Below are 13,372 nucleotides of genomic sequence, written 5' to 3' on the forward strand. Positions count from 1 at the left end.
CTAGTGAGGGCGGGTCAGGCAGCGCCTCACAAGAGGTTGAGGGCACGACCACCGATGCAGGGGCTCCTCCCGTGGGCGCCGTCGACCGCAAGGAGCGATGGCGGCTAGAGGGAGGAGGGACCGAGATGAATCAAACCAGGCGGTCTCGGGCTCGAACACCCTATTGTCCATGTACTTGACCGCCACGATGGCGGACACTTCCCGCGTGACGCCTCCACAATATCAAGCCCATCTTGTCGGAATTGAGTATATGGCAAGACAAATTGGTATTCCGCCTCCAGGTAGCTTGAGTGCACCGCCACCGCCTTCGGGGGATGATTCACCGGCGGAGTAGTTATTTTAATTTCTATAAAATTATATTTTAAATTATGTCTTTTTTATTTATTTTGCCACAAATTTAATTATGTATTTTTTTAGGATTTAAAGTTGTAATTTTATTTTATTTAATGAAGTGTGTTTTTATTAATTGAATTTGTTGGAAATAAAAATAAAAAATGTAATTGAATAAATAGTTAATGGATGAGATGGTTAAGAGATGGAGGGTTGCGGGTGCTGTCTCTTATTTAAGAGAGGGAGTGAAAAGTACAGTGGAGCACATGAATAGTTAAGAGATGAGACGGATAAGAGAGAGCGTTGCGGAATGCGGATGACCTAATACTCTTATCGACGAGCTACTTCCAGAATGAGATACAATCACTTATGCACAACGTACAACTATTTCCGTGATAAAGAATGACCTGGCATTAGCAAAACTGATTTTATTACTTATTCTCACTGTTCAAAGTTTCCGTCGTATTCAAGCTGTATAATGTATAATGAGAAATAAATTCCTTCACTACCGTGGTCTGTAGCTCACACTCAACTGGATTTCCTTCTCTCTGTAAATTATGGGGAATTTCTCTCGCCAAATGGCGCTTTCGTCGGCGCTTTTGAAGCGCTTGCAATCGCGCCGGGGAGCTCTCAATTCGGGCGCCGCGAGATCTTTTACGACGACGGAGGGACACCGCCCGACCATAATTCACAAGCGCAGCTTGGATATTCTCCACGATCCGTGGTTCAACAAGGTAAGCGCTGAAAGATGACGAATGTTTTGGTTGCTTTTGTTGGGAATATGGAGTGTGTTGCATCCTCGAGATCTCGAGAGGATCTCTGGTATTCTGTTGGTTTGAAGGGATATCAATTGTGTTTCGGGGATGATGATGCTGTTTCGTGACTCCGATTTCATTTTTTCCCTCATTTGGTTGGACGTAAATGAGTTGTTTAATTTCGTTGTTTCCTGTGTATTGGTGGCTCTGTTGCATCTGAATTGGGAAGTGAAATGGATTGTGAAGTAGGGCAGAAAATAATCCAAAACTTTGTTGGATGGATTTTCATAAAATGAATGCAGATGATAAATGTTATGCTTGTAACCAAACAATTTAGACAAGCACCTCAGACTGCCACTTGATGACTTTCTAAAAGCAGAAGAATTAATGGTTTATCCTTCTTCGTTTTATATCTGGCACTTCTCAAGTGTCCAAGATGCTTTTTGGTTATTTCTCCTTTGAGGTAAACAATCATTCTGGAAGTTAAGTTGCAAAATTTTATGCTCCATAAATATAGGGAACTGCATTTTCGATGACAGAACGTGATCGTCTTGACCTCCGCGGGTTACTGCCTCCAAATGTCATGAGTCCTGAACAACAAATCGAGCGCTTTAGTAAGTTTTCTTCCACCACTTTTCATGATATCTTTCCATGCATTTTTTAACCAGACAAATGCATGATAACTCAATTTCTTGTGAGTGAAGGAACTCTGTCTGAGGCACAAACCAGGTGTTAGCAGTTAGTGTTGTTTAGGGATTTGGTCACAGGCCTGCTTTGGTCATGTATGAGTGATATTGGTTTTCATAATGACTGGCTTTTAAGCAAAAAGAGTTGCAAGTTACTTTTAGCCTTGTTCTAGATTAGAAGCTCATAGTAGCGTGCTCACCTGCTAAAAACAGATAATACTGAGCTTTGGACAATGGATTAAGCCATCAGTTTGGTTTAGATGAAATTTATGGGAGCATTATTGTTTAATATCTCTCTCTGTAAATATTGTGTGCTGATGAGCTTAAAAGTTATAATTTGGAGCTCAAATGCTTGTAATAAAATCTCCTATTTTTTTTGTTTTTTCTTAAATCTTAGTGGCCGATCTGAAGAGGCTTGAGAAGAGTGCTAGAGATGGACCATCCGATCCATACAGTTTGGCTAAGTGGCGAATTCTCAACCGGTTGCATGATAGAAATGAGACAATGTATTATAAGGTCAGTATCAAGGTCCAATGTGACGACACTTATTTATGGCAATGCCACATTTATCTACTGGCTTTGCTTTGAACTTGTGCAAGAGTCAAAATTTTAATTCATACACTCATTAAATAAATTTGAACTTCATGTGGTCTCACATACATTAAAGAAATCATACTTGCTTATTTGTTTCATTGCTAACATACGAAATAGTCCTCTCTGAGATTCTAATTTACATAATAAGCGATCTTTATTTACCATGCCAAAATTTAGAAATTCTCTTTTAAACAAGAAGATCAGTGCCCAGGTAACCTGATAGATATGTCTACATTAAGTATAAGTGAAATTATATTTTTCATGGTAGGACAGAAAATGAAGATCTCGGTAAATATATTATTTCTCCCTTACGACAAAGCGTCTTATTTGGATATCATGCTAACAGGTTCTTATCGACAACATCGCGGAATATGCACCAATAGTCTATACGCCTACAGTTGGTCTTGTTTGTCAGAAGTACAGCGGCCTATTTAGGCGGCCTAGGGGCATGTATTTTAGTGCACAAGATCGTGGTGAGATGATGTCAATGGTTTACAACTGGCCAGCAGAACAGGTTTGGCGTACTTGTTTTGTTTGCTGACGATGTCCCTTACTAGATTTTTTTATCAGTTTTTGCTCCCTCTTTACTGCACCAACTGGTCTTTTTTTTCATGTCAGCACCCTTAGTACTAAGAGGCATGTTGGATATGAAGCTGGTTGAAGTAGTCCAGTTTAAAGCTTTCCAATTCTTTATTGTTGTTTGTCCACCAACCGAATTTGGTTAAATGTAGTCTATGTTTGCATCATATATATATACACACATTCTTACCTGTGAGTACTTATCATTGCTTCTGTGTCTTATGGTCCCCACTGGGGGTTTAATAAGGAGCATTTATCACGCTGCCTCATGCTTAATGATTGCAAACATTTGATATGATCTTGTGTCCCTTTTCAAGTTACCGTTTTTAAAAATATCTTTTTCTTGTAGGTGGATATGATTGTTGTAACAGATGGAAGCAGGATACTGGGTCTTGGAGATCTAGGAGTTCAGGGAATTGGAATTGCTATAGGAAAGTTGGATCTTTATGTTGCTGCTGCAGGGATAAACCCACAGAGAGTACTATCTTGCTCTCTCCATTTAATGCATTATTATGTACTGTATCACATCAATTAAATCTTGGCCTGCTGCCAATCTTACCAAGTTTTTATGAACGAAACAACAGAAAAAGCCTATAATGACATATATACAAGAATAAGGGATGTTATATTATGTAATTATATATGTGTATGGGTACTCGAGTAGTGAAACCATTGCACACATGTTAACCTGCACCTGAATCATTTGAAAAAAGCTTGTTGACAGCTTCTCTGCATAAGGATGAAAACATAGAAGAAGCGAGTATCTTGTTATAATACTGTAGTCGATTGTGGATCTTCTCCTGTACTAATTATGCTTGAACTAGGAAACTGCAAGTAACATATTCTGTATGTAGTTTATTTTCATGATCCTTGTCTTATTCTTAGTGTGCTTTTGATCGCTTTGTACTGGTATTTCCCTGCCTTATCGTTGATCATGATTTCCAGCTGACAAAAAGATTTCACACAAATGGAGACATATTCATTGGTGAAGGAACACTACTGTCAGTTTATCTTGTTACCCTCTTTCTTTCAAGTCATGTCCTGATTACCCATTTTTGGGTTTTGTGTATTTTCATAGGTACTTCCTGTCATGATTGATGTTGGAACCAACAATGAGGAGCTTCTGAAAGACCCCTTGTGTAAGTGGCTCAATGCCTTATGCATCATTTCATTACAACATTGTGAAACTAGTTTTGTCCGGGCCACCAATCTTGGTCAATGTTGCAAATGTTTAATGCATGTCTCATGGTCTTCAAATTGTGTTATTTATGCATGTATTTCTACTTATAATCACGGGATCTCTTTTTAAAATAAAGGTTTTTCTGTTTAAAGTTTCGCTAATTTACTTGAGTTTCTTGCTCAACATGTTACTATTGGATTTGTGTCATTCGGTCATGGCTTACATAAATCTCTAACTACATATCAAGATCGCATCAAATAAACTTATTATATTTTGAGTGGTAAGTAAGTCCTACTCTTAGAGTTTAAGTTCAGTGACCTTAGTTCTTTTTCCGTGCAGATTTGGGATTGCAAGAACATCGCCTTGATGGAGAGGAGTATCTTGAAGTTATTGACGAATTCATGGAAGCTGTTTTTACCCGTTGGCCTCATGTGATTGTCCAGGTGCAGCTTTTAGTGTAGTTTAGTGATAAATTTTTAGAAACTTTCACTTCTGAATTATTAATGTACCAGATATCTGCAGTTTGAAGATTTTCAAAGTAAGTGGGCCTTTAACCTACTGCAGCGTTATAGGAAAGAGTACAGAATGTTCAATGATGACGTTCAGGTATGTAATTTGTGTGCTGAGGGTTGCTTAGATTTCTTAAGGTTTGACTGAACTGCTTTTAATGCTACTGATTATGTCTGACATAATATCAGATGATAGCTGGAATTCTTAACCACTATAAAGTCCTTAAAGAGTCAGTAGATTGACACCAAGCTCCCAAGACCTGTGTAATTGGGGGTGCAGTAGATACCGTAGTTATATGCTGCTACTACTTATCCAAGATGATTTGTAGATTCTGAGCTACGGAGGGCATATTTCAGTTATTGGACCTTTAAATGGTTTAGTATGAGACATACAGATAAACTTTCCGAAAATAGGGGAAACTTTTGTAGGTAATGAATGGGGTTGTAATTTGTAACTCACTTTTTTACAATCGTGGCAGAAAATTCATGTATTACTTCAAGTTCAACTTCCTTCACATTTGAACCTCGTCAAGGGGTTGGGAAGGTTACTGAGGTCACTAAGGTGAAACTTGACTGGATAGTGGAGGGTTTTGGCATTCCATTGCTTAATACTCCCTCCGTCCATGAAAAATAGACCACATTGTGAATGACACGGGTTTTAATGTGGAATTGGTAAAGTAAGAGAGAAGGGAAAAAAGTAAAAGAGAAGTAGTGATAGTGGAATGTGGGGTCCATATTATTAGTAGTGTTTAATTGTGTTAGGTAGCAAATGTGGGGTCCTTTTTCAAACTTGGTCTATTTTTCGTGGACAACCAAAAATGGCAAATGTGGTCTATTTTTCGTGGACGGAGGAGGTATCTAGTATCTGCTTTCTTTAAGTTAATACAGGAATATGTCAATAGCTCATTTACATCCTGAATCCATGCTAATGCTACACCTGAACAGAGGCACAAATATACAGCCTATCAGGCGTTATAAGAACCAAGATTTTGAAGTCCTACACTCAAAAAACACGAAGAAAAAAGGAATTTTTTTTTGAAGTTCTAAGTACATCGGATGATTGATTGACTGTACTGCTCTATTATAAGCAAGTCATGCCTGATACAAAAGAATTAAATCCTGAAACTACTAGTTCTAGAAAGATAGGTATAAAAATCAAATATTTGCAATAATCACCTCCCTTTCATTGTGAATAAATAAGAGAACTGCCAAGAAGCAGAAGAAGAATTTGTGCTGTTCATATCTTATTTAATAGTGGCATCTTGAAGATCCTAAACAAAATGAACTGTCATTATATGTTTCCTATATGATTCATAAGAAGAATTGTGTGTTTGCCATCTAATGCCTACTAAACCAACCAGGGAACAGCAGGGGTCGCTCTTGCTGGTCTTCTGGGAGCAGTCAGAGCACAAGGAAGACCTATGATTGACTTTCCTAAAATGAAAATTGTAGTTGCTGGTGCTGGAAGGTCCCTACCATTGGTCCATTATAATTGCTTCCTTCTTTTGTTCCACCTAACAATTACTGAAACTGACTGCAAACTGGCTGCAGTGCTGGAATAGGTGTCCTCAACGCTGCAAGGAAAACAATGTCAAGAATGCTAGGAGACACCGAGATTGCTTTTGAAAGTGCTAGGAGTCAATTTTGGGTTGTCGATGCTAATGTGAGTTATCTAATCCCGTAGTTGTCGGTGTGTGTCCTCGTAACTTGTGTTTCTAATAACAGTTCCTGATTGTTTATAAGTCTGAACGTGTAGTATACCGCTGTTTGTTTCCATATTTTCATCTAAACATAATTTTTCGCCAGCTGCAACTACTCAAACTATGTATCTTACATAATTCAGGGGCTTATAACGGAAGCTCGTGAACATATTGATCCAGATGCCCGTTCATTTGCTCGAAGGGTCAAAGAGATTGAGCGTCAAGGGCTGAGAGAAGGGGCTAGCCTTGCGGAAGTGGTCAGTCTATTTAACCTTTAGCTTCTTTTAAAGATTTAGTGTTAATTGTTAAATATCTGATAATATATTTCTATTTACTGAGTTAGAAAAATGTTCAACTCGATAAGATACCATTACAATTAGGCCCGTGGCTATCTGCGAATTAGTCAAGTAAACCTGTTATACATAGTAAGATCCATATGGCCTTTAATACAAGACTGCTTGCAGAACACGGCCTAGTATCCTACAGATTCTCTTCTATAACATGTATCTATCAAGGATTAAGTTAAAAAAAACCTAAGGCTTACAACGAAAAACAAATAACTCCCTGATGTTATGTTTTTCAACATTGTTGTTCATATCTGTTTTTTCTAAAGCTGTATAGGGAGCGCAGGCAACAACTATAGATGATCACATGCACATTTTCTAGATTGTTGATATAATTTTGCATAGCAAATGTCTCACTGATGTTTAATCAGGTAAGGCAAGTAAAGCCAGATGTACTTCTTGGGTTGTCAGCTGTTGGAGGTTTGTTCTCAAAAGAGGTACAAATTCACATTCATTTTCTATTTACTCTTCTTACAACCTTTGTCTTTGAATGTACCATATTATGTCTATATTTTTCTTCACCTATTTTCTTTTTTTCGTGTATCCTTGGTTGCCATAAGCAAAGTTTGCAAGTCCTTGTAGTTAGTTTACTCTGAATTGAATCTTTTGATTGCCAGGTGTTAGAAGCTCTCAAAGAGTCAACTTCTACTAGACCCGCAATATTCGCTATGTCTAACCCTACTAAAAATGGTACTGCATATGCTGTTTAAAATTTTATTTTATGTAGACAGTTTTCCTCTGGATTCTTGAGCAAATTATTTCAACCTATTTTTAGCTGAGTGCACTCCGGAGGAAGCATTTTCCATAGTTGGTGACCACATCATATTTGGAAGTGGAAGCCCATTCAGTAACGTTGACCTTGGTATGTTTTCAGACTTCCTTACTATAGCTTGCCTTTTTTCATTTTCCTATAGTTTTGTTCATGTTTAGAATTTCTGCTGAAGTGGACTTTAGAGGAGGTCAGCATGTTAAAGAATATCCATAGATTAATGTTATCTGGCCTCTTTGGCATACTAAGTCCTAAACATTAAAAATATGTTGGAGTTCCAGTCCAAAAGGAGATTGAACTGTCTTATGGAGTGAAGATGTTTAGAAGCTTGTTTTTCAACCTGCAAAATTTGTTTTTAAGACCTTGAGTTGTGATATTAATGTTTTGCTGAATACTTTGCTCAAACCTCTTCCATAAAAGAGTTTGCACTTGTAAAATTAAATCATGCCTTCAATTTTTTTCCTGCAAGCACTCTCCTAATAGTATGATATAAGTGCTGTAACAAGTATAGTACCAGTCTGACCTTCAGGATTGACTAGAAAATTGTTTCCTTGTCAAATAGAATATGATGATCTCATTCAAAAGTTACTGGACTATCAGTTGATTCAGTTCATAGGCAAATGACTTACTGCAGATAGATATTTTCATGATTGTTATAACTTCTTTTACTGACTGCTAAATGTGTACAGGGAATGGGAATATTGGCCACTGCAATCAGGCAAATAACATGTTCCTTTTTCCCGGGTTAGTTTTTGAGAGTTGTGATCAATTATGGATAAATGTTAGACTTGCTGTTATTCCTTCATATTAATGGTGTTGGCCATCATTGCAGGATTGGACTTGGAACACTTCTATCTGGATCTAAGATCATTTCAGATGGGATGCTACAGGCTGCAGCTGAATGGTACTTCAGGGACTTCTAACTTGAAAATTTTACTATTATCGTTATTGGATTTTCAAATCTTTTTAGGCTTTGACACTTTGCGATCATTATCCAACTTCTAACTTATTTATAAGCTACATGATCTATCCAAACTAAAAGAATGATAAAAAAATTAAATTTGTTCTTGTTTTTCTTATTCACTGCTGTTAAGTGTGATAGAGCACGATGACAATAGGGTTCACTCTGCCGGTATTTCCCTCCTGTTTTCTTTATCAAGTCTTTACTAGGTTATTTTTACAACTGCAGCCTAGCTGAATATATGACCGAGGAAGAGGTTCATAAAGGGATTATCTATCCGTCGATTTCCAGGTACCCAAGAATTTTTGTCTCGTCCTTGAAATAAAGTACTGTACTTTTCTCGTAACTAAATATTGGAATATGCAAGCAGAATACGTGATATTACCAAGGAAGTAGCTGCAGCAGTGATTACAGAAGCCATAGAAGAAGACCTGGTAGAAGGATATCGTGAGATGGATGCAAGGGAACTGCAGAAACTCAACCAGGTTAATAATGCTATCTGAATATTGAAATTATGTATGCCTTTGATTTTTCCTTCTGCTTTTGGTGCTTTTTTTTTTGCTATAGCTTCTTCTGTTTTGTGGATTGGGTTGGGGGGGGGGGGGGGGTTGGTACTACTTAGTGGTAGTGGTAGAGGACTTGATACTTACAGTGATGGTACATGGAGTAGATCACATTTGAAATATCAAGAACCATTAATCCATCATCTTTTTTGGCATCTATGTCATAGATTACTTATTACTACAAAGGCATACATTCCATCTTCAGGGGTCAAATTCAATGTATTTCTTAACTTCATACTTTTATTTTGTGAATGGCTCGAAATAGTACTATGTCCTAGACACATGAGATTTGCAGGAAGTAGAGGAAACAATGAAAAGAAAAGATCATTGCTTACAGATAATTTATTTATCAATTCTCTACAAAGCTGCCGAATTCATCAGCATTTAGTGATGATATTGATGTACTCGTAATGTTTGATTTGTGGCGCAGGATGAAATTAGAACTTACATACAGAACAATATGTGGAATCCTGATTACACGAAGCTGGTATATAAGAAGGGTTGAGATTGCTGCTTATGATTTTCTTACACTGGTAAATGGTTCGCGAAACAATATATGATAGCTCAGAAGTCACTGCATAACCACTCTCGCAGTGGATTTATCTGTCCTTTGCCTTTACCAACATTTCTAGAAAACAGTATCTCAGGTGTTCTAAAGTTGTAAATTAGAGCTGCAAAAATTTACAATAAATAGAGATGTGACGATGTAGGATGGTGATAATGCTCGAGTGTTTGAAATGGCTTCTGGGTTTCCAGAATATAACATTGTAATGGTGCCATAGTTATAGTCATTAATCTTTGATTATCAATTGCATCATAAATAGAGTATGTTTGTATTAATAATGAATGCGAATGGAGCATATGAAATCAAATAATGATACATCTATCGAGTATGGACGGAGTTGACTGGCCATCACATCATAGCCGTTGCACATGTCATTTTAAATTCAGAAATATTTAGTGTTGCAAAAATTGAGAAATTTGCATGCGAACGGATGCATGCAGTTTATAAATTTACACCCTTCTTATCATTAAAATATAATTTATTATAGTCCCATTTTTTTTTCATTTTTGCTCCTCGACTAAAATTAGTTCAATTTTTATTTATAAACTCTTCCCCACTTTCTTCTCTTACTTAATCATTTATATATAAAAAATTATGTCGTTTGCAAATGAAATTATTCTTTGTGGACGAATAGACCAGTTTAAAACTAAAAATGCAACATCCTAACCATTCAATGGATAAAATAAGATTTGATTTTATATATTATTCGTCCACATTAAAACTAAAAATGCAACATCCTAACCATTCAATAGATAAAATAAGATTTGATTTTATATATTACCTAAAACTCGAGTACTATATATAAATCCTATTTTTGTGTGTAGTGTGACACTTCGCCTCACACACACCACATATATATAGATTATTATTTTTTTTGTAAATTAGTGTATTCCATTGAGAGGGCAGCGCCGGCCATACCACAACGGTGTAATCCACTACTGGCCCACTTTTTCCATTTCAAATTTCAAAATTTCCTCACGTTTGCTTTAAAATATTAACCAGAGGGGCAAAAATATGATAAAGATCAAATGAAGGAAAGTTACCACACATTTGAAACGGCTACATACTCTATTATATATTGATAATATTAAATTTAAAATTTAAGGAAATCATCCGATTTCTGCTACGGTGCTCGTGAAATCTACATATCACGGTGAGAGGAATTTGCCGCAAATTGCAAGTCCACTATTACTGTTGTTTTTTGAGGTGAACGAATATTATAAGATAAAAATATTTGTACCACGATGTATCCATTTTAATTAGGATCCATCGATTCCTCATAATTTATTTTAATTCTTAATTATAATTTATTACTTATCAATTACTATGATTTATTACTGTAAACACAAAATATTAGGATTTAAAATATTAAATTGTATGCAACTTTAATATTTATATATGTTAGTTGGTTGCTATTATAATTTGATTATCTGATTTTTCACTTTGATGTGCTTACTGGATAACCTGCTTTGGGCTTTATAATTAGAGAAGAGATAGTTGGTTGTATGTTTTGTTCTTATGAAGAAAAACGTGTTTAAAATGGTGTGATATCTATGAATAGTTAAATAAATAGAGGGGATGATTTTACACATTATAAAACAGAATTCTATCTCAAAAAACAAGTCTATAGAAGAGTAAGAGATAGGGAGACTATTTAATAAAGAGGGGAGATGATTTTTACACATTATAAAACAGAACTCATATAAAAAAAATAAACCTATAAAAGAGTAAGAGATAGAGAGACTATTTAATTATATAAATCCCACATTTGTTGTCTTGTGAGACATCATATGAGTCTATAACAATTGATTCATTCTTAAAGGCCAATGGTGTTCGGTTGAGAAACGCGAAATGAATGGATCAAGTTATATGGAAAATAACCGATTGGGTGGATCAGTTAGCAAATGTCGTTGCCACTTGATCAAGGCATTTTCGTTCTCGCTCGCCACCAATATAATTTATAACTCCCAAACTCGCACTACTTTAACAGTAAAGCGGCAAGTACGGGGTCGATTCTACAGAGAAACCGGTGTATCGAGTGTGTGAGTAGTGAACAGGGTTCGGCTGCTGCCACTCTTTAAGTTTGGAGTTTTTACGCTACTGGATTTATGCTAGACAGAATGTAAACTAACTACTTGATCAAGCTACTCATCATGCTCACACAATTAATGGATCAAGTAAGCGACAGACAGAAATAAGAACTTAACTACCTCGGCATGCTACGAAAAAAACACAAACACTTTGCCATTCATCATGATTAAACACTGAATCAAAGATTAAAAAGCGAAACTGAACTGGAACAGTAAACAAGATGACGAAAACAAAACAACTCCGATTTTTATATCCAAAACTCAGAACAGTGTTGTGAACATGCGGAATACAAAAAAGATCAAAACTTTAACTACGGAACAACACAGAATTAAACTAAGCTGACAATTTCAGAAAATAGAAAGCGAGTAAAGCCGAGAAGCTCTCGGTCGGAAATTTTAGACAACGCCGAACAGATATTGATTACTCTGTCGCGCTCCCTTCGGTCGCTCTCTCTCTAACTAACCATTTATAAGCTATCTTTAGAACTGGAAAGCTAAACTAAAGGAAAATGAAAACTAAGCTAGAAGTCGAAGGAAGAAGATAAAAAAAGATAGATAAATTATGGTGGCACATCCTCTATTTATAAGCTCGCCGCAACGACCTCCAGCTGGATAACGATCTCGACAGAGGATATTCGCTCACGTTGTGATCGAGCGTCTCATCATTTGATACATGCATTCCTTCTAGAATGACGTTGCTCCTCAATAACAGAATGATGATTCAGCTTCGTCCTTGCATCTTGCGTATCAGCACGTGTCCCCTTCTAGAATGTCGTCCTTGATAACAGAATGATGATCACCATCCAGCTCATTAGCCTCACGTGTCCTTCTTCTAGAACGCAGTGGTCCACGCCTAACTGCTTGATTACTCCTTTGATCAACTCCCCCGATTTTTGACATTTTTCACGTTTTGTACCAGCTTGATCAGCTTGCTTTGTTGCCCTTGGTCAAACGGCATTCATGCACAATTAACACTCGCTTTGCGTGATAAACTGATCAAATAACATATATTTTACCCATAAACCGATGCATGAAATATGCCTTATCAGCCAACGTCCCGTTGATTATGACCGTGATTTAGTATTTCTCATGTCACCATTATGTGATAGTTTCCAAACATCGATGTTGCTTATAATCGACTCATTTTCTAGATCACCATGTCATAGGCCATCTGTCATTTGGATTTCTACCATATTTGATAAAACAAATATACAATATTACTTTTAGAATATTGCAATTACACATTATCACCCAAGATAAATTTGACATATCATCCCATTAACCACTCTACCATTTAACTAAATCGATTTTGTTGTCATTTGCCAAAACATATTTCTAAGAGTGAATTACAAAAATAGTCCCTTATCTCGTTCATAGTCACTGGACTTTAAAAATATCGTCAGACATCCCTGGACTAAGGGTTTATCTCGAAATTGATCCCTTTGCCATTTTTTGATACGAAAATACCCGTTTGAGGGTTTGGGTAATTTGGTCTTTTTACACTTTTACATTTTAAATCTGATATTATTTAAGTGATGTATTAAATCTGATATTATTTCAAAATTATCATTCTTCTTCCCTTTTGTCATCCTTCTCTTTGTTTCTTTATTTCAATATTAGATTTAATTTTATAAAATTAAATTTTAAATTTAGATTTTTAAATAACAATAAATTTTTATTAATTAAAATTATTAATTCATGGACACTATAAATATTGATTAAAAATATTAATTTTTGTTATTTAATA

The 13,372-nt window shown here is 36.1% G+C and overlaps 1 protein-coding gene across 1 annotated transcript; it reads left to right on the plus strand.

The window, feature by feature from the left end:
• Nucleotides 1-801: 801 nt before the first annotated feature.
• LOC121792605 (NAD-dependent malic enzyme 62 kDa isoform, mitochondrial) lies at nt 802-9,775 on the plus strand. Its single transcript, XM_042190615.1, has 19 exons — nt 802-1,064; nt 1,603-1,699; nt 2,169-2,287; nt 2,712-2,879; nt 3,294-3,422; nt 4,023-4,083; nt 4,464-4,567; nt 4,647-4,730; nt 5,995-6,101; nt 6,185-6,296; nt 6,477-6,590; nt 7,049-7,114; nt 7,295-7,367; nt 7,453-7,539; nt 8,136-8,190; nt 8,279-8,350; nt 8,636-8,698; nt 8,778-8,892; nt 9,401-9,775. Exons 1-19 carry the CDS (start codon nt 888-890, stop codon nt 9,473-9,475), a joined length of 1,878 nt encoding a protein of 625 aa, XP_042046549.1. The 5' UTR covers nt 802-887; the 3' UTR covers nt 9,476-9,775.
• The last annotated feature ends 3,597 nt before the right edge of the window (nt 9,776-13,372 follow it).

The sequence above is a fragment of the Salvia splendens genome, chromosome 2 (genome assembly GCF_004379255.2).
Source record: "Salvia splendens isolate huo1 chromosome 2, SspV2, whole genome shotgun sequence".
In the NCBI taxonomy this organism is placed as follows: domain Eukaryota; kingdom Viridiplantae; phylum Streptophyta; class Magnoliopsida; order Lamiales; family Lamiaceae; genus Salvia; species Salvia splendens.

Excerpts from the sequence above, each read along its gene's own strand:
- LOC121792605 (XM_042190615.1), top strand. The coding sequence starts at position 888 with ATGGGGAATTTCTCTCGCCAAATGGCGCTTTCGTCGGCGCTTTTGAAG. Across the intron at positions 6,591-7,048 it reads GGGCTAGCCTTGCGGAAGTG|GTAAGGCAAGTAAAGCCAGA; the intron begins GTCAGTCTATTT and ends ATGTTTAATCAG. Across the intron at positions 8,191-8,278 it reads AACATGTTCCTTTTTCCCGG|GATTGGACTTGGAACACTTC; the intron begins GTTAGTTTTTGA and ends CCATCATTGCAG.